At 46.0% G+C, this 24,868-nt stretch overlaps 10 protein-coding genes across 10 annotated transcripts; 7 read left to right on the plus strand and 3 right to left on the minus strand.

Moving 5' to 3' along the window:
- Positions 1–2,896: 2,896 nt before the first annotated feature.
- On the minus strand, positions 2,897–6,191 carry I302_100451 (uncharacterized protein; the record flags this gene model as incomplete). The annotated part of the gene is made up of 12 exons (XM_065869082.1): positions 2,897–3,099; positions 3,167–3,248; positions 3,309–3,431; positions 3,492–3,669; positions 3,737–4,042; positions 4,100–4,286; positions 4,343–4,523; positions 4,581–4,719; positions 4,778–5,594; positions 5,676–5,853; positions 5,912–5,931; positions 6,011–6,191. The coding sequence occupies 12 exons, from the start codon at positions 6,189–6,191 to the stop codon at positions 2,897–2,899; spliced, it is 2,595 nt and encodes an 864-aa protein (XP_065725154.1).
- Positions 6,192–6,523: 332 nt separating this feature from the next.
- Positions 6,524–9,154, plus strand: I302_100452 (peptidyl-prolyl cis-trans isomerase-like 2; the record flags this gene model as incomplete). Its single annotated transcript, XM_065869083.1, has 12 exons — positions 6,524–6,645; positions 6,719–6,855; positions 6,918–6,976; positions 7,043–7,123; positions 7,194–7,374; positions 7,451–7,536; positions 7,596–7,704; positions 7,772–7,876; positions 7,949–8,154; positions 8,354–8,470; positions 8,543–8,742; positions 8,812–9,154. The coding sequence occupies 12 exons, from the start codon at positions 6,524–6,526 to the stop codon at positions 9,152–9,154; spliced, it is 1,746 nt and encodes a 581-aa protein (XP_065725155.1).
- Positions 9,155–9,257: 103 nt separating this feature from the next.
- On the minus strand, positions 9,258–10,343 carry I302_100453 (uncharacterized protein; the record flags this gene model as incomplete). Its single annotated transcript, XM_019190471.1, has 2 exons — positions 9,258–10,223; positions 10,296–10,343. 2 exons carry the CDS (start codon positions 10,341–10,343, stop codon positions 9,258–9,260), a joined length of 1,014 nt encoding a protein of 337 aa, XP_019047219.1.
- Positions 10,344–11,080: 737 nt separating this feature from the next.
- I302_100454 (uncharacterized protein) lies at positions 11,081–12,079 on the minus strand (the record flags this gene model as incomplete). Its single annotated transcript, XM_019190472.1, has 6 exons — positions 11,081–11,104; positions 11,226–11,375; positions 11,450–11,562; positions 11,626–11,753; positions 11,842–11,918; positions 12,023–12,079. 6 exons carry the CDS (start codon positions 12,077–12,079, stop codon positions 11,081–11,083), a joined length of 549 nt encoding a protein of 182 aa, XP_019047220.1.
- Positions 12,080–13,559: 1,480 nt separating this feature from the next.
- Positions 13,560–16,479, plus strand: I302_100455 (uncharacterized protein; the record flags this gene model as incomplete). Its single annotated transcript, XM_019190473.1, has 4 exons — positions 13,560–14,817; positions 14,873–15,840; positions 15,914–15,970; positions 16,033–16,479. 4 exons carry the CDS (start codon positions 13,560–13,562, stop codon positions 16,477–16,479), a joined length of 2,730 nt encoding a protein of 909 aa, XP_019047221.1.
- Positions 16,480–17,349: 870 nt separating this feature from the next.
- Positions 17,350–17,848, plus strand: I302_100456 (uncharacterized protein; the record flags this gene model as incomplete). Its single annotated transcript, XM_019190474.1, has 2 exons — positions 17,350–17,376; positions 17,459–17,848. The coding sequence occupies 2 exons, from the start codon at positions 17,350–17,352 to the stop codon at positions 17,846–17,848; spliced, it is 417 nt and encodes a 138-aa protein (XP_019047222.1).
- Positions 17,849–18,220: 372 nt separating this feature from the next.
- Positions 18,221–20,105, plus strand: I302_100457 (uncharacterized protein; the record flags this gene model as incomplete). Its single annotated transcript, XM_019190475.1, has 4 exons — positions 18,221–18,558; positions 18,683–18,702; positions 18,923–18,957; positions 19,041–20,105. The coding sequence occupies 4 exons, from the start codon at positions 18,221–18,223 to the stop codon at positions 20,103–20,105; spliced, it is 1,458 nt and encodes a 485-aa protein (XP_019047223.1).
- Positions 20,106–21,145: 1,040 nt separating this feature from the next.
- On the plus strand, positions 21,146–21,817 carry I302_100458 (uncharacterized protein; the record flags this gene model as incomplete). The annotated part of the gene is made up of 1 exon (XM_019190476.1): positions 21,146–21,817. One exon carries the CDS (start codon positions 21,146–21,148, stop codon positions 21,815–21,817), a length of 672 nt encoding a protein of 223 aa, XP_019047224.1.
- A 688-nt stretch (positions 21,818–22,505) lies between these two features.
- On the plus strand, positions 22,506–23,324 carry I302_100459 (uncharacterized protein; the record flags this gene model as incomplete). Its single annotated transcript, XM_019190477.1, has 1 exon — positions 22,506–23,324. The coding sequence occupies one exon, from the start codon at positions 22,506–22,508 to the stop codon at positions 23,322–23,324; it is 819 nt and encodes a 272-aa protein (XP_019047225.1).
- Positions 23,325–23,933: 609 nt separating this feature from the next.
- Positions 23,934–24,755, plus strand: I302_100460 (uncharacterized protein; the record flags this gene model as incomplete). Its single annotated transcript, XM_019190478.1, has 1 exon — positions 23,934–24,755. The coding sequence occupies one exon, from the start codon at positions 23,934–23,936 to the stop codon at positions 24,753–24,755; it is 822 nt and encodes a 273-aa protein (XP_019047226.1).
- Positions 24,756–24,868: the final 113 nt, after the last annotated feature.

Genomic DNA, 24,868 nt, shown 5'->3' on the forward strand with positions numbered 1-24,868 from the left:
GAAAGGGATTTATCGAATCCAGTCGATAGTAAAAGTAGAATTGTGATGTATATATATGGAAAGTCGACAAGGATCAACTCGGTTGTCCAGGAATAACACGATGTAGACAATATATGAGGTGATTGACACGTCCTTGTATGTGATTTGTGATTCGCACTCTTTCAAGGAGAACAATCAAGTTGGTCCTGGTCCTGGTCGTTGCGTTTGTGTCCGTGTCCCTTTCAGGGGTACTGTTTGTCGGATCAAAAGGACCAAAAAGGGGCGAAGTCGAGGTAAGGGCGATCTTTGTAAAAACTACTGAGTTATAGCAACTTTCCTTTATCCTTTATCCTACCTACTTGAGATGTGAGAATCGAGATAAGAGATAGATGGATGGTGGGAAAAAAGGTCAAGTGAATCGTAATGTCGTGTTTTATGTATAGGTCCAGCCTACTGTTGAGGTATCATCAGATCAATACAGTTCGACCGATGACGAAAGTAAAGTAAGGTCAAGTCGGATCTGATCCGTAAGGCAAACCAGAGTATTGGGATGGGAATGGGAATGTCTTGGATGTCGGAGTAAATGAGGGCTGTTATGTTGATGATGGGTGTGAGAAGGACAAGTGGATTCCAATCAAGGTTAAACGTATAACTACTCTACTTTGTTACTCTGCGGACAACGACCAGCGTATATCTCCGAGTACTAAAAAGTTGCGAAATATACAGTACAGTACAATCAAATTTGTTTCGCTCTTTGAAGTAAAGTATAAAGAGAGGAAAAGAAGACCGTAAACAGGATAAATGGCAGATAAGGATTCCAAAAGTAGACTAGCGTAGAGTTGCGAGAAGGAAGAACCTGATTCACTCACCTCGAGACAAATTCAAAAGGCCTACGGTATTTCGGTTCTGACGATCTCCCGTATGTCTTACGGCAAATCCTTATCAATAGACTTTCGATGCCAAGGATCGGGTCCAGCCTATTCGTGATGTAATGTTCTCAATTGATCTCTCCTCTGTTCCTACGGATGGACCGAATGGCTTGAAAGGAAGGAAAAGAAGAAAGAGAGTCTAGAACGCCACACTTTGTTTTCTGGTTTTCTGGTACAGAGTCGGAAACCCTATTTTCGACTGTGCGCTAAACTTGCCGGATTACAGTACAGTTGTTTCTTCTTCCAGTAAAATGGGTGATCTGGATTTCTGTTCTGAATGGAGAAACAAGCGTAGGTACACGGTAACGGACGACAGGACTTCCGGCAGGTCCAGCACCCTAAACTAAGAGTGTTCTTGTAGATTCTTCGCCGAGGTTCGCCTTTGAATGAAGCTGTATTCCGGGGCAGGGCTGAGCTGTCGTCGATGCTATTATTGACGGTCTGATGATAGGAGCTGGAGGGGAAGAGAGGCGAGGTGTCGATGTTGTGCTGGGTATTTCCTGCTTGTTTATTGCCTGAACCGGTGTGGTAACTTTTGGATATTGGTATTCAAGTGAGATAAGGTATTAATTAAGATTAGATAGATGAAATTCCTGTCTCGTTTTGACTATGGAATTTCTTTTGCTATTGCTATTGCTATTTGGTATCGCCTGAGTCTGATATAGCGATTTGGGGATATCGTTGAGAGCCGTTGTCTTGATTACTAGGTACTATGTACGATTATACGATTAAGTTATTATGATAGATCCTCGTCTCGTCGATATCTTCATTAAGGTCATATGAGACTCAATGGATGATAGGAGATGGACGGAGAAGATATCTACACGGATGAACGATAGTTGAGATTGGTTTAACAGATGGTATGGATGGATCACAAGACAAGTCAACAGCTATTTTGAGGACATGACGAAGTACTGCATGTCACTAGAATAGAAACGAGACGTGCTAGATTTCCTGAGATTAGGTTACTCTACTGGGTGTTCGCACGAGTCAAGGCTACACCGCAAAGTATTCCCACATTCCTAGGGCTATGGCTATACCAAAAGCAATGAGGTAAGCTGAAAGAAAGTACGTCTGCTCCAACTACTCGTACAGCAGTTAAACAAGAAAAGACGGGAAGTGGGAGTGTCGGTGCGGGATTTCATACGTCCTTCTATCGTTATATACACATTTTTGCTTCCCGTCTTGCCGAACCAGATACAGTTATACGCGTGTACGTTTTCATTTTGGTGCGTACCATACTCTACTACCACCGTACTGTACATGGTACAAAGCCAGCCTTATCCCGTATCTCTACCCGCCGTACAGTGAGGTAGGGGGCAACCGACATGTGAATGATCTGCAGTGGAGTATGCGAATGTATATCAAGCAGTAAAGTGTGGCTTGCTCCCTATCACCATCCTCCCCCACCTCATCTCAAGGATTCTTGAGAAAGGATTTCTCGGAAAGACGCCTCTGACGTATCCTTTCAAAGTGAGACAACCGGGAAGCTTATGGGATTAAACTTTTTCGTACCGTTTCCCTTATCTGTAAGATGAGAATTACGCAATTTAGGTCTGGACTTTCCTGCTGCTGCATCGTCATCATACATATGACTGACGAAAGCAAGGCAGTACAAAACACGAAAATAGATCGGATCTCTTGGTCGACGTAGACTGCTCATCGGTCAAAGCCTATACACACCTCGATGATGATTCACAGCCTCGTTTGTTAGAGCGATGCTATACTTTTCGAGGCCATACCTCCATACAGCGTCAAGGCAGGGTAGGTTATATATAGCGAAGTGCATGTCACTGATACCGAATATGTTTGCCATTGGAAGCAAGCTAATTAAAGAGGCCTCTTTTCACAGCTATTCCAGTAACTCACGAGGAGAGATTCCCACAAATTAGCTCATTCACTAGAGTTAGGGAAGCTCGTTTGTGAGAATAAGGCCCAGCCTCGAACACAGCTTCTAAGAATTGCATAGTCTATCAAAGTAGATCTATCTACTCCTCATCCCTATGCCTCTTCACCAGCCCTTTCAACCTCATCCAACCCTCCTGCCAACCCCTCTCGAACTGACTCTCACTGAACTTTCTCACCGAAGCTTCTCTAGCGGCTTTACGCATCTTCAGACTTTCCTCAGGGGATAAAGTGAATGCTTGATGGATAGCTTCGGCAAATGACTCGGCATCCGTCGCGTGGAACCCTTTATTATCACAACGAGGGTGAAGTCAATACGAGGTCATGGAACGAGATGGTGGAGGGTGACATACCTGTTCTTTGATTGTTGAACGGTACCACTATGTCCATCACTGGTCCGGCCGAGGCGTGCACAACAGGTATCAACCCTGCAGCCTATCGTACACAGTAACGTTAGTTGGACTGGTAGCCTTTGAGTGGTTTAAATCGGCTGACCATAAATTCTACCACGTTGATACCAAAATGCTCGTCCATCATCGAGTTTAATCCTAGGGATGCCTCCCCTAAACGCTTGACTACCTCTGAATATGGAGCATTGACCACGAACTCGACGTTGTCCTACGACAACATGCACAAGTCAGTCGAGCGAGTCAGAGGTCACGAGAGCGAGATACATACGCTGATACCGAGTTTGTTTGCTAACTTCCTCAACCCATCGAGTCGTTCTTCGTCATTCGCGTCACGAGCTCCACCCATCATTACCAATTTGACGCTTTGCGGGCCTTTGCGATATTGGGGGTACTTCTCGAACAAAGTAGCCAAGGCATGTAGTTGCTTAGCATGCTCCTTTTCGGGTCTTTCCAGGAACGTCCAACTTAGGATCAGCTTCAACATCCTTGAGACTAAGTGAAAACGAAACTCACCTGAATTGAGCAAGAGACACGATCTCCCTCTTCCTCTTATCCAGATTACCAAGCTTTATAAACTCCTTGGTATCGCAGGGTGGATATACAACTTCGCATCTCGCCCGATCTTCTTGCTTGGCTTCTCCTCTTTCCTCCCTCTTCCGTATCGTAGTATCATCCTTCAGCAGTATACTGGCAAGGAAGGAGCTTCGAGCTTTGGTCAGAAGGGATTGGATGTGTGCTTGTGTCCAGGAGGAGTTGGTCATTATGTGTTGAGGGAAGAGAAGGGATACGGAATATAGGTTGGTGAATATGTGGTAATATCTGAAACGAAAATCTTCAGCTCAACAATGTAAGGGTTGGTAAGAAGAACGAGCTCACATCAATTTGATTCGTGTCTTCAACCAGCTCTTCGAAGCTCCCCCGTCCTCTACTCCCGCTGACCTCTCCCGCACTCGCTTCACCATGTCTGTACTGACTGTAGGGTAATGTATGTACGCCCCAATGATGGTCTGAGGTCCAGTAATCAGGCGGACAGTAGGGAAGGTAAAGCCGTGTCCCATTGAGTCTGCTCACAATACCTGATAAGCCGCTCGCTTCGTGATGGTGCAACATATAGCTTACCAATAAACACGTCTCCCCACAATCCATCTTTACCGCATAACCCCTCGTAAGCCAGATAGACACTACCCAAAGATTGAGCTAGAAGGGTGAATCTCTTCCAGTATTTATCCGATATAAGGTATCTCGAAGGTAGAGGAACGAAATGGATTCGTGAAGGGTCAATCTCGATCGAGAATCGGTTCTGCCGTCATCGGAATGAGCTATAAACTCTCCACACAATCGAAAGTCTTCAGCTCACCTTGGCTTTCCCCAGTATGTCATCCTTACTGGCAGTCGGGTAATCGCCAGAATAGACCAGTACCAATACGTCTTTCTCGGTTTTCTGTAGATGGCGGATAGCGGACCAAAGTACACGTTCGCCGCCTCCACCAGCATTGCTATCCCAGTGTCAAATTAGCAGCTATTCATATAGAAAGAGGGATGCAAGAAATCTACCAGTAAGGATGCCAGAAACCCACTACCAACTTATCACCGCTGACTGTCGGGGGTTTGTTCGCCGTACCTGGAATAACAGCGCGTTCGGGCATACCCATCTTGTCCAATAATTCCCTTCTTTTAGTTCTGTTCTTCGATCTTAGCCTTTGCAAATGCAAGCCTAATGTTCCAAATCCTAAAAGAATCAAGATAGGTATCACACTAGCGATCAAACCCCAATTTACACCTGTCCATCTTGCAACACCCACTCCGGCGACAATAGTAGCTATCGATATCTTGATGGCACGAGAGACCATAGACCCGGAGAGAAGGAACCACGAGAACACAATAATTCCTACCCAAATTACGTCTAGGGATATCGACCCTTGCGCGGGATGAGAGAAGATTGTTTTGTATAGTTTATCGAATACCGACTGATCAGGATTCAAGACGCCGAGGAGCCGTTTGGTAGCTGGATAATGAATCGAGATAGCGGTAGCAAATAGCATCTGGTATAGCATTGAGAATGGGATTCTTGCGGTAGCGTTCTCGGCGATACTGCTGGTTGAAGAGGATGTGAGGGGTAGGAGCAACGCTCCATGTAACCATAGGAGGGAGCTCATGAATTTATCGGTGTTGACGTGTCGGGGTAGGAGGTAGGTCGGTATGAAAGCCATGAGTAATGGGAAGGCGATGTATACTGGGACTGATCGGGGGGTAGATCGTATTCTAGGGTTAAGGAATACGGCTGATAGGAAGAGCGAGGTGGCTACTGACATGGCTACTAGTTGACCTAGTAACATGTAGGCATAGGGGTATTTGATGCCCCTTCTACCACCTAAAATTCATAGTGAGCATACATGCGAAGATTCGGCTTAGAACAGGTACAAAGAGAGCTCTCAGGAAGAGTGAGACTCACTCTCAGTCCATACTATCGCTGTGAACACTATCGTCCAAGTGCATATCCAACTTGACCACCACCAATTGGCTCTGCCCGTACATACTACCGTCCAAGCCTGTTCAAACAGAGGAGTATGGACTAGCCAGTTACCGATACTATTGGTTTGATTAAGCTTGGAATGATACCGGTAAGACCACTGGAGAGAACGATCACTTATCAGCAGGCTGCCAGATAAGAGGGTAGAGATGACTCACATGGAGGAATTTGATCATATCTGCGATACGTTCAGGGTTCATCAGCTTGATGGAATTGACACGAAGAGCTAGCTGAGGTGGGGGTCAAGTCGCACTCACAGTACCAAGTACATAGCAAAGCTCCTACAGCTGTCCGCAGGAAGAAGAACGCTCTGCCCTCAAATAGCTTGGAGACATGAATGCCGGAGAGAATTGACCGGAAGACGAGACCGAATGAAAGGAAGATGAGCAAGAAGTAGGCGATAAATACAGCCCAGGCGATGAGCTCCTGGCCGTTCATCTTGCGTAGCTTCTGTTCCAGTTGTCAGTCCCGATTACCGCTATCTTATGCTTATGCTGCTATTTACAAGGAAGTGATTGTGCTTGAGGATGATTTCCCATCTTCAGAATACCTCTTGACCGCATCGTCAACAATCCACAAAGTATGGTAGTGAGTGCCTGAGCGGAGAGTCGGCACATCTCCGCATTTCATCACAATCTCCCTTCGTTGCCACCAAGCTCACCAGTAAATGTTGAAATCATCTCTCTTCGTCTGTTATAACCCGTATATCTCCGTTGATCATACCTTACAATCGAATCCCACAGCGACCCATATTTGAAGAACCAGTCAAAATGGGACATAATTCCGACAAAATGTACGTGACTCACTCGGAGCACGCTTCAGGTGGTCATACAGCTTCGAGTACAGGTAAAAGGGCGGAGACTGGTAAATCAGAGTTCCTAAGGTTACCTTTGTAAGTGTATATGGCTTGTTTAGCTGTCAGGTATAGACAGATCATGGAGCTTATGTTGAGAGCCTTCGAACAGTGATTGCTGTGCATTGTCGTTACAACCTTTCAAGAACCCCGTAGCTGTGATAGCAGAGACGGAACCTGGAGAACAGCCGAGGGCGGATGTATTTGACTTGCTGAATATTGTGCCGTACGTGAGGAAATACAAGAGTAGTAAGTTATCTCTCCCCCGAGTCACCTTCACATTGGAACCGCGAGCTGAACAAATGCCTTAGATCCTGTATCTGGTAAATCTCTAGAAACAAGTCAACTGATAAAGTTGAACTTCTTCAAGGTTAGCTACGTCTGAAGAGAGTCTACGCTCGCCATAGTAGCTGACACCTGATTCTCTTCTATACAGAACGCCGAGGGAAACATGCATGATCCCATAACGTACAAAGTCTTCTCACCACATATACATATCGTCTTCTTGAAGAATACTGTAAGCTCTTCTTGTCCGACTTTCCCTTCAATGGCGTGTGAAAAGCTTATATTCCCGGTGAACGATATAGGGAAATGTTTTCGACATGGCATCATTGCAGCTATTAGCTATCAAACCCAAAACATGGAGGGATCTAGTGAATGACGAGCCATTCAAGAGGGAAGATATAATCACTATACAGGATCCTCAGAATTTGGCTGCTAGGGATCTGAGGGAGTATGATTATGTCAAGAAGGATAAGAAGGTTTCTGGTAAGCTGGCTTCACTCTCGATCACATCCTCATTAGAAGACGTGAGGAATAGAGCTGATCAGGCTTGTTCTTCTAGATGAAGATGCTGACAATCCGTTGAGAGGTATAAATGTGGATGCTGCTGGTGGTGCTAGTAAGGTGTTGAAGATGTTGGCCGAGAAGGTGGGTCATAGCCTTCAAGCATAATAAGGGAAGTGAGACTAATCTTCAATGTTATATAGACAAGGGCAGAGCAGTCTCCCTCCGGTACGCCACCTCCGGCTAGGTCAGCAGAACAGGAAGAAAAGAAGGAAGGTGTAGTAGCGAAGCGGAAGATAGAACAGCTGGCATGTGAGTTGTTCTGTACCCGGCTTCATATTTAGTAGACAGAGACGCTAATTTGACATAAAACTCTCAGACAACGCATCAAACTTCAGTTCAGGTATGGCAGCAGCGTCTCTCACCAGTACATCCTTGAACCCTCAGGTGAAGTCAGAAAGAGCGATGTTTGACGAGGAAGAATGTGAGCAATTTTTATAAGTCAATCCTTCCTTAGTAAGAGGACTGTTATAGCTGATCGAATGAGCGTGTCTAGTCATGTTTGAAGAGATGTCAAGACCCACCAAGGAGAAAGACCGTCTGAAGTCGAAAGCCTACGCGACGATACTGACAAATTTCGGTGGATTGAATGTCGAATTACACGGTGACAGAGCTCCTAAGACGGTCTACAACTTTGTGCAGCTGGCTAAATCTGGCTACTACGATAATGTAATATTCCATAGATTGATACCGGGATTCATGGTGAGTGCTTTTCAACTTCTGACTTTGCTATGACAGCCGCAACATCGTTGTGTTTGGCCAACGAGCGTCCCTCCTCTTTCCTGGCTTTCGTCCCCACTTCGACCCACATCCCTTTCTGCCTTGAATCTGCCTTTCTCGCCTCCGCTCTTCCTCCATCAGTCGTGCAGGCTTCAGCTAACCTATTGTTGAACATTGACAGGTACAAGGTGGTGATCCAACGGGTACCGGACGAGGTGGGAAATCATTCTGGGGAGAACCGTTCAGGGATGAATATAATGAGAAGGGAGCTTACAAGCATGATGGCAGAGGTGTATTGGTGAGCTACAATAAATCATTCTGCCGTGCGCCTCGGTGTACAGCTGACCTCCCTGGTCTGTTTATTTCACAGTCAATGGCAAACAGCGGGCCACGTACAAACTCCTCTCAATTCTTCATAACGTTCCGAGAGACGGCTCATCTCAACGGAAAACATACGGTATTTGGGAAATTGGTAGGAGGCGAAGATGTGCTGGATAAGATTGAACGTGTTGCAGTGCGGCCTGGGGGTGATAGACCCGTGAAGGATATTGTGATACTGGGCGTGAATGTGTGAGTCATAGACATCACTACAAAACAACGGGGCAGTCCAGCTGAACTCGAAATCGTGGTTGGACACAGCCTGCAAGACCCCTTTGAAGCATATCAAGAACGTCTCAAAGCCCGCCTAGCTCGCCAGGACCAATCTGATGAAGCTATACGCAAGAGGGCGATGGCAAAGGAAGAGAGGGAGAAAGACAGGACAACATGGCTGGGTACAGATCTAGGTGTAAAGGGAGAATCAAAATTACAGAAGGAGAAGAGAAAGATTGAGGATTTGGGTAGCAGTGGTGTGGGCAAGTATCTGGCCAGTGGGAATGCCAAGAATGGTGCTGGGAAAGTACCTGAAGTGTTGGATTATGGAGGGGGAAATGAGAAGAAGAAGAAGGCGAAGGGTGGGTTTGGGGATTTTTCAGGGTGGTAGATCTTGTGTGTGGGTGTAATAGTAATGTACTATCTTGCATATTTGTCTTGACTGTACTAATGAATTGACTACGCTACTTGACTACTGTATGAAGCGATATCGACTAATCATTGACAGAACGAAAATTGATAATCCTGACATTATCGATGTGAATAACTAAATCCAATCCGTATAGGTCTTGCTGATCTTCAGGTAGGTTATCGTCGGTCGAAGTATGATCCAACAATTCAACCTGTTCAAGTATCTCATCAAGGTTGACATCCCTTAATCCTAACACAACGATGAACATCTGCAACCCCGTCGGCAAATTATCCAAAAGCCCATCCTCATACTTCGCCCTAGATTCCTCTCTCCTATCTACATCAAGCACCAGAACAACCTCTTCAATCTTCTCCCAAAACCTCTTACCATGATTCGAACAGACCAAAGGGAATGGCGAGGGTGTATTGATGTACCTCATCCCACTGACAATCAACCGTCTGGGCTGTAAATTGAAAAGATGGGAACATGATCTGCTAATGGGATAATAGGGGTATCGCTGAGCATCGGGTTTACAATAACTCCATCCGATGGGTGATTTCCTGTGTATGGTGAGATGAAGTGTATCTAGGTTTGGTAGGTCTAGAGAATGGGTGGGATGGGGATGCGGGTAGGAGTCGGAATGGGCGGGTATGGATAGGTTTTTGATGTAGATGCGGGGATCGGGTTTCCACTCTTTGTCTTGGTCTGAGGCGGGGAGGGGTGCTAAGAGGATCGGGGGAAGGCATTCTGGGTGGGTGAGGTTTAGGGTTATGAATTTGTATAAGTGGGGAAGGCATTGGAGGTAGGTTGGTTTGGAGAGTTGGAGAAGCTTGAGCAAGGTAGATGGGGGGCAGAAGGGGAGGATTTGGTGGAGGATATCATGGCTGAAGATCGGTTGGTGATGGTGTTGGCTGTCGGTGAGCACATCTCTGTCGGTCAGATAAGCTGCGGTGCGTGTCTCCTTGACCGGATGGAGGGACGGGACACTTGGGAGTGATCGAGGTGTGTCACGCGACTTGGTCAGATGGTCGTGCGATTGGTAATTTGACTGAGTGAATCACGGGAATCGATACTCAGTTTTGCTTATTTCTGTAAGTGATTCATGATTGTATACACTCACCTCAAACTTCTGTTGCCACCCCTCTACGAGGTATTTATGCGAGGCCATCATTATAGTTCGACGAAGCAGGGTGAGTCGATACCTGAGCTGGACTTTGTTGGAGTGAACCGGGTTGGATTGTAAGGCTAGTAGATGAGGTTGGAATAGTGTATCATATAGAACAGATGTTTCCCTCCCATATGCATATGGTATATATATGGGGATCGACTCGATCATTCTCCCTTCTTACGTCTCTTCAACCTTGTATACATCAGCGGAGAAAGCTGAGACACTGCACATTTTACATTTCATCCCGATAACTATCATCATCACCATCACCATCGGTATTTGTGCAATTTAAATTTGATCAGGTATCTCATATTCATGTTTCAGTAACCGTCATCTTCTACCCTTGTCATCAACATCAAAATCAACTCGGACAGAAAGATGTGTATAATGTCATTTTGTATCTGGTCATTCATGCTTCTCAAAGGCTTTGACGGGATGACCGGCGACGACTTACCGGCAATGCAATGCTGACTTTGGGTGGGATCGAAAGGTCCAAAAGTCAAAAGGTCAGAAGATACCAGTATAACTCTTCAAAGGACGTACGACGATCTATTTAAACGAGATCCGTCCGGTCATATCGGAACGATCAACCTGAGTGAGATCCGGTGAATATTCATAGTAAACAATGGTATCGCATGTATGCTGGGTATATGTAAGTGTACAGAGAGATTGAAGCTTCTAGGTCCATATAATAGTTTGCGCCCTGCTTGTTGTAGAGCAGAAGAGGTACAGGGTGTTTATAACAGGTCGAAATCGTCGAGCTATTGGGACATTCGTTGTAAGGTAAGCACAAGTAACGAATACAGAGGGATGCAAAAACATATGCCCGCGTTCGCATTTCCCTCCGCGAATCTCGGTCAAGTGAACGCTCGTCGAACTCACCTCGTCATTGTATTTCATGATTGTCCTCTTTCTAGCACTTGTATCTACCCATGTGACGAAATCTTCCATATGACGAGTAATGAGCATCGCTGGATCAGTCACGGGTGTGGGTCCCACTCTCACATGCCCTTGTTCGATGGTTTGCACGGCCTAGATAGTGCGAATACGAATTAGCATTGAATAGCGAACAAGTTAGATGGACGAGAAGGGACGAATGGACATACGTCAGAGACAGTCTCAGCCATCTTCAATCTCGCTACTACCACTGCTAATCTCCTTCTGGCAATGGACGACACAGTAACTTTGTTCTCGATATCGGAAGGTTTGGCGCCGACATCTGACGTACGATGAGCATGTATGAGCTTCGTATCGCATGGATGGGTAAAAATGTCGAACTCACCCAGAATACCCATATCGTACAACTTGTTTAACATCTCCGTCTCTCTTTGCTCCCTGTATGGGTCTTTGGCGGGCAGTAACGATAGTTTGTGAATCAGTGATCTCAACGATCCGCATATCTTGTTATACCTACACCAATGAATAACATTCAGTATTTACCCCTTGACACTGCGCCCCTTTTCGGATATGTAGGAATGAGGGTGAAAACCAGACTCACTTGTGGTAATCCTCTCTATCTTGGACATGATACTTCCTCATCACCTTGACTTCCCTCAACGAAGCATCTTGCTTCCACTGTCGACGAAATGCATGGTCAGTTTACGTGGAGGTAATGAAGGGAGAGGAGATCGGAAGGGATCTGTTGTTCGGTGAAAGAAAATTGGCGAGATAGCACTCACGTTGAGGAAATCAACTTTCTTCAATAGCTTCTGCTCGTGGTGCTTGAGTTGACGCATATTGGTTGGTGGATGATGTGATGATGGGTGCGATAAGATGAGGAAGAAGGATGTTTTGGTATAAATTGAGGAATGAAAATTCAGTTCGGGTGGCAATGTTATAGAAAATTAAGTGATGACGTGGAATATATATGTAATATTGTAGAGTACCAAATGGGATAAAATGTGGTAATCCTAAGATTAATGGTAGATATAACTGAGTAGTACACTCTCATAGTACTCACTCGTTCAACTTTAACTTTCAACCCGTACAATATCATACTACTCATCATCTCATCACCCTCAACCTCTCCTCATATAGATCACATATTCTCACTCACCCACCTCCCCTCGTCAGCCACGAGGATAACGATACCTCGCCCCCCCTCCCTTTTATCAGGCAAAGCGCAATATCTCCCTTTGCTCACATCAGCTCAGATTCATTTTACAAAAAGAATCAAGTGACTTCAGCAACCCTCGGATCCGTCAAATTCCCAACTTTTCGATTCGAGACCCATAAACCGTCGAAAAGACACTTCATCTTCTCTATACAACGCATACTTGCCACGAGGTGCGTACGTAGACAAGAGTACAAGAGAACGAGGTCTACATAAGGAGAAAGGAAGGGTGTGAGAGGTAGCTTGTGGGTGGCAATAGAAGCCTTTCGTCGTCTTGACATTTCAAGAGCAAGAACAAGAGCGAAAGTTAGATAGATATCAGCACTAGTGCTCTCAAGAAGGTGAGTAAGCGTCCTCATTGCGATTTCTCATTTGTCGTCTTCTCTGATTGTGTCTTCTACTATTCCAGACCTACGGCACTGCCATAACCATCAACCTTTCATACTTCAGACAAGAAGTCGACAAAAAAATAGTCTGAGCGAAGGAGAATTGAAAAGGAGCTCTCTCTCATCTTTACCCTACCGAGTGAGTTTGAATGATTACTTCACCATTCGACTTCCTATGAACCTACCATTCACTCCTTGCTCCACTTGCATGCTATGATGCGTGACGCATGATACATGATACATCATATCAGTGCATTGCTTCTTCATATCCACCTTCCGCATCGCTATATCGGTCTAGATCTACTTGGTTATTTCAAACTACACAGTCTTTTTTGTTCGTACCCCGCTTTTTTTCAAACGATCAGATTCACCTCTTGCTCTGCTCAGCTGCCCATTCGCAATAACCTCCTTTCATCTCCTATCACACCTAAATACTCTCTTTGTTGCCCCTCTTTTCATACCCCCGTCTTTCTTACCCCTCAACTCGACATATTCGAACTCTCCTACTGGGCTGCAGATAAATTGCTGACATATTGCCTTTTCCCCCCCTCTCTTTTTCTTGCTTCGTGCGAAATTATCGTATCCACTGTCATTCTTTGACCCACCATACCGAACACCCATATCTTTATGTCCCCCATCGACATGATGATCGCAGTCCCATTTTCCCCAGCTTCCCTAACAGCCTTCCCCTACCTGATGCATCAGTATCTCCCCGTCATGTCGACTTCCACCGAGCAACACCCTTCAGCATTCAATGCTCTTGGATCGTATGCCGACAGGATCAAAGATGCCAATGGCAACCCCACCAGACCCACATCATCACCTACGCCGGCACCATCCTCCTCACTTGCATCCAATGGTGACATTGGGAAAACCGATTCACCGTCTCCATCAGCCACTCCCTCTTCATCATCATCTTCGACAGTGAAACCTCGTGCGACCAAGTCCGCCCCTACACCGGCCGTTGAATTGAGCAAAGAGACCGAACAAGATGGCACCTGGGAGACGGTTAAGTCCAGTAGGCAGCGTCCTCGTCAACAGGAAGAAAAGGAGAAACATGGTAGCAATTCCAAGAATTGGAGAGATAGATCGCATCGTGAAGGCGCAGGGTCAAGCCAAAAGCAGAGACCAGCTGAAGAATCAGAGAAGAAAAGTGGTCAAGGGAAATCCAACAAAAAGCATGGTAATCAAGCAACAACTTCAACAGTCCCTAGCGGATCAACGGCAAAACCCGCGCCAATATCATCTGCACCAACTAAACCTGCTTGGGGTGCTCTAACGCATTCGACGAAACCTACATCAGTAGCCTCCGACACCCCCGAGATGTCCAAAGAGAATGGTCAACAAAGTACCACGGTCCCCTCTTCACCTTCATTGAATGGTACCACCGCCACCGCTAATTCCGCGTCCATTCCCCCTTCCATCGGTTCTCCAGTCCTATCATCAGATACTGCTTCAACATCGACAGCCAATGCTAGTGTGTTGTCGAAAGCAGTGGACAAGCTTGAGGAAGAAGGAAGTTGGCGTGCCAGACCTAAACCTCAAGTGGAAGAAACACCTCAGCCAGCTCCGCAACCTGCTCAACCGAGACAAGCCGCTCCTCCGCCGACAGTGAATGCTTGGGAAGTAAGGAGAAAGACAATGGCTCCTCCTGCATCTGCAACAGTAACAAATAGTAGTACTTCCCCACAACCCAAACCTGCTCAAAGTCATTCAACGAAGGAGACATCCCAGAAATCGGTGCCCAATGGCCATGTCAAGGCTGAGACTCCCGCACCCAAACACAAGAAGAAGACAGCTGCTCGAGCTACGTCATCTGCTTTGCCTCCACCCATACATGATGCAGCGCTATGGCCCGATGTCAGTCAAGCGTCCGAAGTGGCAAAAGATGAGAAGAAAGACAAGGTCAAGGATAAATCTACCAATGAGGTCGTTAGCGTGACTGAGGATAGCGCAGTCGGTACGACAACAGGCAGTGAGTTGTGTTCAAACGATTCTCATTTTGCTCATGTGCTGACTTGATGTTGTAGAAAAACCGAAATGGACTCCAATTCCTGCCTCAGAGCTACTGGCTGCTGTTGATCAAGTAGCTGAGAACAACCGACGACAGAACCGTGCGGAAGCTAGTGCGAAGAAGAGAGCCACAGCTTCGAAAGCTGATAATGAAGCTACAGGATCAGCAAGCAAAGGTGGAAAAGCTAAGAAGGGCGCTACCCAACCGGGAGAAGCGAAGAAAGGGGGTGCGCGAGGAGGACGAGCTGGATCCACGAGCGAAGTCAAATTACCATCAATACCGAATAAGCAACAAGCTGGATCAACAAATGCCGGATCAACAGCGGGAGATGTCACGTTGGAGGAGGACACGAATGGTGTGGATAAGAAGGATACGGTTAACGGAGACGCCGACATCCCCCTCTCACGACAGACCAGCAAACACAGTAAAGCTGGATCTCCGCAAAAGGGTGAACATGCTCAGCTACCGTCGACGAACAAAGATGCTTCCTCTCCGCATCTGCGGTTCGGCAGTGGACCATTACAATCCCGACCTATGACAGGAAGCAATACCGCGCCCTTACCGCAACAGGGATTCAATCATAACAACAACATTTTACCCAGGGTTCCTCGAGGAAGAGACGGGAGAGCTTCCTTCAACGGTAGAGGGAGAGGGGGATTCAGAAGTAACTCGGCAATCGCTCATCCGCACAAGATGCATCCTGGATTCGGATCACCTCCACTAGGAGGCGTTTCCGGTCTACCGATGGACGGAATTCCCAACCCCAATGCCAATGCCTTCCAGAGAGGTTTCGGTGGTATGGGATTCCAATCGTTCTACCCTGTTCAAGGGTATGGTCAAACTTCCGCTGGACCAGGAATATACGATCCTATGCAAGCTCAGTACGGTGCTGGTGCGATGTACAGAGCTGGTCTCCCTCCTCCACCGATGCCTCAGACGGTCGTACCTAATCTTGATGCTACGAGGTTTTATGTACTGGGACAGGTGAGTCGCATCATCAATGAGGGTTAGCAAATGAAGGAAGCCGACGCTGATCATGTCTTTCACGTCGATATAGATTGAATACTACTTCAGTATGCAGAATCTTGCAATGGATTTCTTCCTTAGACAACAGGTGTGTCAGATTAACGTTCACCTCCAAGACATATGGAATTTACTGATGTGGTTTCTCATTAGATGGATTCCGAAGGATGGATCGACATATCGATGATCGCCTCTTTCAACCGGGTCAAATCACTTACACCTGACGTATCAATAGTCAAGGAATGTATGGTCCTCTCCTCCTTGCTTGAAGTCAAGGAAGAGAGTGTTCGACTGGCCGGATCAGATGCTTCGCGATGGGTACTGCCCGATGCTAGAAAGAGTCAATTCGCCAATGATACCAACCCCACAAATCCGCTATCGCCCTCTCAAGCTACTGAGGAATCATTATCGGCCGATCATTCTTTGATCTCCGAGGAAGGTCAGAGAGGACCCACGAGTTCTACGGCAGCGGATGTGGAGAATGCTTTGATGAAGAGTAGTAATGTCGTCAGTGCGCCTGTGGTGAATGGTGATGCTGAGGCACAGCCGGGCAAGACCGGGGAGGATGATGAGAAGGAGGAGGACGAAGTTAAGGCTTAGAGTTTGGGATACGGTAGAAGATACAAGCTAGAGAGTAAGTCGTGCACTGCAATTTTTCTAGCAACGGCATGCTCATCAAGTGAATTTAGGTGATGAAGCCACATTCCGTCCAACATACCAAACCTGATTCATATTCAACTCTTCCGAACCAAACGCATTATCACAAATCTTCTCATTGCGATGACGCTCATATTCATCATCATACGACTTTTCCCTCCTCGTCATCGCACACATGACGATACAATTTTCCCTTTCAAAACATTTACATCGAGACGATGACGATGACAATCTCAAAACGAACACATACGATCTTCAAGATCTTTCCTGTCCTTTCTTTCTTTCTTTGCATCTTTTCCAACTACCCTCTCTTTCCTCAAGCATCTTCGCATACATACATACTTTCAACTCATTGGTCTGTGCATAGTCTCTTTTCTTTTCATCTCATTCACACTCTTGAAATTCGTTTCGCTCCATCCTTTCCTTATTGACAAACCGGCTTGAATCCGACTACCACTGCATCTTTCATTGTTCATATCCTGATGCGACTTTCGCTCTATGAGGATGACACGGCTGGGGAAGGAGGGTGGTTTATGGATTCTTCTTTATTATATATATTATACAGTATACTATATACATTATCATCTCATCATTTTTTCATATGCAAGAAATCAATGTAAATCACATTGGAAAGGCATTCATGATCACACCGCACAGATCTATGCACGCGTGTCGTTAGAGTAAAACAATGATACAAGTCACTTCCAATCATTGATCCATCTCCTTGCTTCGTTTCCGTTTTTACTCCACTGTAACCCAATCCCACACTTCAACGCAGCTAAACCAATCATCCGGAAAGTCATCCTGAAGTGAATGTCTTTCAAATGCGGTAAAATCAAGGTGAGCAGACCAACTTCACTGTCAGGTCAGATCACAGCCCATCCAAAACCTCACGTCAGCTTACAGTATGTATCCATCGCAGATGAACGAACCCCCAACTCCTAGACTTCCTCTCGATATATTCCCCTTGATATTTGAGCATCTCCAATACGATTGCAATCGGTATACGCTTCTTCAGTGCTGCCTAGTTTCCAAATCGTTCCTCGACCTTGCTGGACCTATCCTCTATAGGAAGATTACTCTGTTCAACAACGATGGTGGTGGTACTGATCATGTCTCGGTGGATGGACTGCTCGACCCATCAAGCTACAAATATCGATTCAAAGATTTCAAAGAGGTTCTGGAGATTGGATATCACAGTAATTGTACTGGTCGATGCGAGGATGGCAAGTTGGTTTTACCCAGATTACATACTTTGAAAGTCATCCCTCTGGTGCAAGATACCCCAAGAGGATTGGATCATGTCATCTGACATTATCAAACCCTTCAAGAGAATACAGAAAGTCACATACTGCGACGTACTGGATACTCTAAAACTCAGACAAGTTACTGTATCATACATAGGTTAGTCTTCTCAATGTCGAACTTCCTCATCAGGTTCCTCTTGACGTATTTGAGGGGGTCGAGGAATTCATATGCACATGTCCAAAGGACGTATCGGATCTGGGTCATTCGTCTTTCACCAACCTCCCGACGGAATACAAGAGGCTTGGGAAGTTTACTTGGATATTTTGGACGGATAGTCAAGATGCGCAATGGAAGTTAAGGAGACCTGGTGAAGATGAGAGACCTATGACAAGATATGGGAATAGGAATTTCCAGTCTGTCTCAACGTGCTGTTACCATGTTGGACATCCATCTCAAGCATGCTGGACCCGACCCAATGCAATATACCATCGTCAATTCTGGCTGTCTCTGGGCACTAGCACCAGCACCTGCGATCTCTTCTAGAGAGGAATTAGGAAGGACGATCAAGGGCGGTATCAGACATTGGATGGAGTTTGGTGCGAAGATGCAAGCTAGCTCTGAGGCTGAGCCTGTTGATACTTTAAGAGGAATGGATTTGTTGAAGCGGGCGGAAGAGCTGGCTGAGAGGGTCGAGTGTCTTAGTATGGAGGAATACTTGGAGAGGGGGGACTGGAGAGATACGTTTGAACTGGGCCAGGTGGAAGGATGGTTCAGGTAAGATACCCTTGGCCACAGTGACAACCAAGACCAACTAGGCGATATCGGGTTCATTCAGCGTATGTAGATATATAGATATATGAGACTATTGATGTGCATGGTCACATATTGTATGATACAGTGCCGGTGCATATAACCAACGTGCGTTGCCTTCTCTTGGCGTGCGCACTGACCCATGTTAATGTAAATATTTTTCATTATATTATCGATAGGAAGGGATAACGTGTTGACTTAGAGTTGAATGACAATTCAACTCACTTGCTCCTCTCTTCTCTTCTTTTTCTCTTTACATTTTACCATCCATCCTCTATGGATATCACCTACAGCCCCATCAAACCCTTCTCATAGCGTCTCGGCTCAGCTCTGGGTCTCTTTGAGAGATTATCGATCATGCAGGTGAGCCATTTCTATTTCTCCGTTTCTCTTGCATTCCGGCCAACACCTCACGTCAGCTCACTCGACTGATCGCCTTTTTTCAGTCCAAGCACAACAAGTCCAATGAAACCACACGATCAACCCGAACAACTGTCACTATCCCTCTTGAGCTGCTTGAGAGGATTGTAAAGAACGTCCAAGACGATCAACGTGTCCTCGCCAAATTCTGTTTGGTCTCAAGAACGGCGCTCGAATTAGCCGGACCACTCCTCTATCGAGAGATGAGTATATCTCCTTTTGGTCGAAATTCTACTCATCAAGGTGAACAAGCATCCTACAGACTCTTCGCTCCCAATAGGATGGTCAAATATCTCGAGAAGACCGAAGCCCTCAAGATCGACACTCACGAGGCTGGATGGTGCAGAGCTCAAACCCTTTCGGTGCCCAAACTTTTCACCCTCACACTTACCCCGTCGCCTGCCATTACAAGCGATGGTCTTTATGCGATTTCCTCGATGGATCCTGATCATCACAATTTATCCCATCATTGCAAACTTCTCGATACTCTGCGACCCAAGCGACTCATCATCCGTAATGCCAATGTCCTAGATATCCGTATCCGGGAAGGTACACCTCCTGAACTTCTGGAAGAAGTCGAAGAACTAATCTTCATCAGCACATTCGAGGTCTCCCCTGCTCCACCTGCTCCAACTGCTCCATGGAACCGAACTCGTTTACCAAGATTTATAAAGCTGAGAAAGTTTACCTGGATATTCTGGACCAACAACAACTACGATGCCTTGGATACCTGGAAACTGACTTCTAAGGATCAAAGGAGGAAAGGAAAGACTAGCATATTATCCAAGAGCCTGGAACATTTGGGGTCAACAATCATCAATCTTTTCGATCCATTGAATACGGAAATCACTATTGTCAACTTGGGCTGTTTAAGAGGGTTGGAATCGCCTAAATGTGATCCACGCGATGTTGGTCCACGAGCAGAGATCAGTATAGAAGCTGCTTTAGGTAGAATGTGTCCCGCAACGTTTTCCGGAGCTTGGATCGTCCGGGAGCGAATTCGCTTCCTCACTATGAACGAGTATTTGAACCGAGAAGATTGGAAAGAAGACAAAATTTTCCATCAGGAAGAGGTGAGAGGTTGGATTTGAGTGACTAGAACTGGGTATGAGTTGATGGCGATTGAGTGCAAATCAAATGGAGCAGATGAATGGAAGATCTTGGTAACAGATTATCTCGCGGGCGTTATCACATCGTCTATTGTACATACATAATAAATTATCTTTCGAGTGCGTATGCATGATATAGTTACTAAAATTATGATCAAAGGTACAGTAAGAAAGTGCCACGTCATCAAGTAGTGTGGTGAACTGTGCGTTGATGTTGATCGGATGATGACGGGTGACTGTGGAAGAGTCAACCGTTAATAACTTGCTCTAAGTTGACTGGACTGGTAAGATTTAACACACTGCCCTTTTCGCATTCTGGTCCTTTCCTTTCCTTCTCCTTCTTTTTCTTCCTCTTTCTTCTCACTGTCACATCTCACATCTCACATCTCATACTCCCTCACAAGCTCATTTCAAGTCTTACACTGGCCAACGCTGCTCTTCATCTCCTCAAACATGCCGGTAAGTGTTTCCTTTTTGCCTCACCCTTTTTTCTTTACCTTGAGCTGACGAGATATTACAGAAACGTTCCAAACAGGTCAGCCCCTTAACCCCCCTCACAAACAATTTCGGAACCCCCTTCTCCCTCGAGATACTCACCAACATCTTCACCACTCTTCTCTACAACGATCGACAAACACTCGCTGTATGCTGTCGACTATCCCACGCAATTTTCAGCATCGCCTCCCCCATCCTCTACTCGCGAATCGGAATCTCATCCCACCCATCCCGAGACTCTCGAGCAGATTACTCGTTGGATAAACTGACTGCGAACGGCCGAACGAGACCCACCACTCGAAAGAAGAAATTGCTGAAACATGCACAGTACATAACGGTGGATGCTCATCATTTCCTCGACTATCTGCAATTCCGCCACCAAGGGAAAGACACACAATTTCCCAGAACTGAGGGTTTTGACTGTACGTCTTACTATCAACTCTACCGGTCCAATACTCCATACCGATATCGTCCACTCGAGACCCAAGGTATCTCAACAATATTGTAATTTGATCAAGAACCTCAAGATGTCGCCCAAGAAGATCATAGTTGACGGATCAAATATGACTTCAATCATTGGATATCCGTTCGGTTTCCCCCAAAATATATGGGACGAAGTTGAAGAACTCACCTTTATCTGTCCTCCGATAAACTTCCTTCCTGATCCTGCTGTAGGTGGATTCCCCGAATGGGCGAGCCTCCCTCTGAAGAAGGTAAATTGGATCTTCTTCACCAAGGATCGAAATTCCACTTGGACCCTGGGTCGACATCACTTGAACCCCGATAAACGAGAGTATGGGAGTGGCAAGTTCGAAGATGAATATTGGTCGTTTGGTAATTTCCTCCTATCTTTTCCGAGTACAGTGGAAATCAGGATAATCAATTCCGGGATGATCCATCCATATACTATCGGCTCTGAACATCGAGATGAGAATTATAATCAGACCGTCTTCGCTCACAAGGTTAGACAAAGTATGTTGATGGAAATTCAAACGAGGTTTAGTAAGAATCAACAACGACGACAGTCTGGGAATGATGAGAGGTTCAATGAAGATACTGGAACGAGCTTGGAGGATCAAAATAAAGAAGCGGACGATAGGTGGAGTACGATTAGGTGGATGGGGATGAAAGAGTATTTGAGGAATAACGATTGGGTGGGAGAGCTGGACCCGAGTGAGGCGAAGGTTTGGCTCAATTAGGAGTGCCGCTAGCTGAATACTGTGAGTTCGGGTCATCCTCGCTACTACCACTCGCTCATTCATGTAGAGGTCTCCCTGATTACTATGATTCTAATTGAACTCGACTGATCTGATGAGAGGACCTTAACACAGTTCGTCCCGGATAAAATTATCCCATTTTTTCGCCACATCCAACTTCCTTTCTTCATCAACTTCATGTCGGGGCAGATATCGATGTATATCAGAGAAGTGGAGTGGTGAAAGTAACTTATGAAAGGGTGTATAGAAAAGTATCTTGCTTGTATCATGTTCCCGGAGCTGTCCAACGCAGTTCAACCATTTTCTCGGCGAGAGAACTGGTGAGAAATGACTGTATCTGGACCCAATTATGTTGTATATCTCGAATGAATCATGTCATGTCAAACTTGTATACTATCGACTCGCACTCGAGCCATCCTTTATACCCATATCCTTGTTTTGAATGAGCACCTATGATATCATCCACGTATCTGCAGTCTGTTCGAGGACGCATCTCTTTTCTCAATACGTTGGATGATGCAATGACGCGATCCCGCTCGAAGACCATCTTGCATGGAAGTTACAGTACTGGATATAGCACATCTTAAGACTGAGCATATACTGAACATCCAATCCCTGTTGATTCAACCACATCTCACACTTCCCTCCCTATTCAACTCACCAACACACCATGCCAAGATCGACCACTCCGCCTCTGACGCCCACCGACTCAGCAGCAATAACCGACTTGAAAGTCTTTACCTATCCTGTCAGGACGTTACTGGAGCAGACCCCTTCTCAGGAGCAAAGCCAAGATACTAAGAACCAGCACGATAACCTCCTGAAAGAGCTGCTCAGCCCTGGACACGAAGAGAATGATGGACCCGAGATAATCGTCCAAACTGGTTTACTGGACCACAACAAAATCACAATGCTCACTATCCCCGCGGTCGTACTCATTACTCCCCCGCACCTTGGTCAATCTCACGCAGCCGAAGTCAAAGTCAGTGCAAATTCAGACAAAAGAGATAAGGAGGAAAGCAAGATCGAGATTTACCCATACCCCCTCAAGGGCACCCCACGATGCACCTCCAACTTTGTCAAGCGATTCTCGTCGAATTATCTGAGTGGACTGTTCCTTGATGAACCTAGGACAAATAAAGGGTTCAGTGTAAAATTGACCTGTCCTGCTGTATCTCAGCGAGACGAGTTCATGTTGAATGATAAAGTCCGGAATATCTTGAATGTGGATTATGTACTTGGAAGGGGATGTAACGAGATTCTATTTAAGAGGGAAGAGGGCGATGCATTTAGGGAGATCAAGCTGGGTCCGCAAGGTCTGAACAGGGATGAAAATGTGGATGGGATGAAGGAGAAGCTTGCTCAAGGTGACGAGGAGGGAAAGAAGGCGGCCTTTCATCCTTGGACTCCGACTGATAGGTATGAGAAAGTTAGGACTGCAGAGATAGGTAAGATGTTGATTGGATATAGGTTTGTTAGGCGGATCTAGTCATGATCTTGGACATAAGTCGTATCTTCTCGTCGTGTCTGTAGATACAGTAAATTATACTACGAGTTCATCCAGCGATTGCTTGTATATATATTATCATCGACCTGTTCTCATTCGTATCTTCATCCTGATTCCCGGATACACTGTGCTCATGTACAATATCTACCAAAGATCTGTTGTACATCTACTTCTCGATACATCCATTCTTCTTCCGATCCTTTCTCCACGCCAAGCACCCAATGAAATCATTCAATCGTCTGTAAGATAATTCGTTATGTAAAGGAATAAGTCACAGCTCTTTTCACAATAATGCACATCTCGATGATGTCACACTACATATCACAGCTCGTTCTGTACAGAAGGCGAAGCGCAGTACAGTACGATACATGCCCTTTCAATCGCTATCCCTAACAACTGTCAACTTATCCTACTCTGTACTCGCGCTGATCCACGATTTTTTTCAATACCAACATTGACTAAATTCTAGCAGGTTGACCGTCCAGTCACGCACGCTCATCCGATCATCTCACAACTTCAAATCCAACCACAGTCACCCAAAACCGCACAGTGCCACGATCCACCACCCCTCCTCCTCCATCAACACCGGCAATGACAAGCCCGGACGTGAAAACAATCACCTACAAATACCCTCTCAAAGCGCTGGTGGAACATCCACCACCCGGACACGCACCGCCTGCGCCCTTCCTCCATCGCCTGTTCCCAGGTTCATCCTCGGGTTCCAGCCCCAGTTCCAGTTCCACTGAAATCGTCATTCAGACACGTCAAATGGTCCAAGGCGATAAGAGACTAACGATCACGACGCTCACCGTCCCCTCTTCTATACTTATCACTCCTATTCGCGTTGACAAGCACAAGCACAAGCACAAAGATAAAGATGACAATGAAAGTATGATTGAGATATTCCCTTATCCTCTGTCCAACTGCTCTCCTGACCTAATCAAACGATCCCCTTCCGATTATATCAGTACCTTACTACTGGACGACCGCAGGACAGAAAAGGGGTTTAGTATGAGGTTGGTAGATGGGGGTTCCGACGGGGAGTTCCGTCTGAATGAGAGGTTCAGATCGCTCGGCAGAGGTCATCCGAACGAACCGTTGAGAGAGGTAGATTGGGATGAGGTGGTTGGGCTAGGCAGGGGGTGTACGGAGATTGTATTTAGGAGGGAGCCAGGCGACGTCTTCGAGGGAATTGAAGTTGGGTTGGACCTGAGAGAGGAGGAGGCATGGTTTGATGGGAATGGGAACAAGGCGGAACACCATGAGAATGGGATGCATCCCGCCGAGGAGGAACATCTTCAACGTAAGAGGATGAGGATTTCCTTCAGCACTCCAAAAGAGAGGGAGCGAGGAATTCCAAAGATGGGTAAGATACTGATAAGCTACAGGTTTATGAGCAACTCTGACAAATGAAGGTCAAGTGACTTCGAATTGTTGAGTCGGGTCAGTACTCCTTCTTGCGGCTCATACATGTTATTCTAAGGGAGTGAAGTGAGAGTGTATCTAGCATTTTTGCATTTTCATAT

Source organism: Kwoniella bestiolae, chromosome 1 (genome assembly GCF_000512585.2).
Source record: "Kwoniella bestiolae CBS 10118 chromosome 1, complete sequence".
In the NCBI taxonomy this organism is placed as follows: Eukaryota; Fungi; Basidiomycota; class Tremellomycetes; order Tremellales; family Cryptococcaceae; genus Kwoniella; species Kwoniella bestiolae.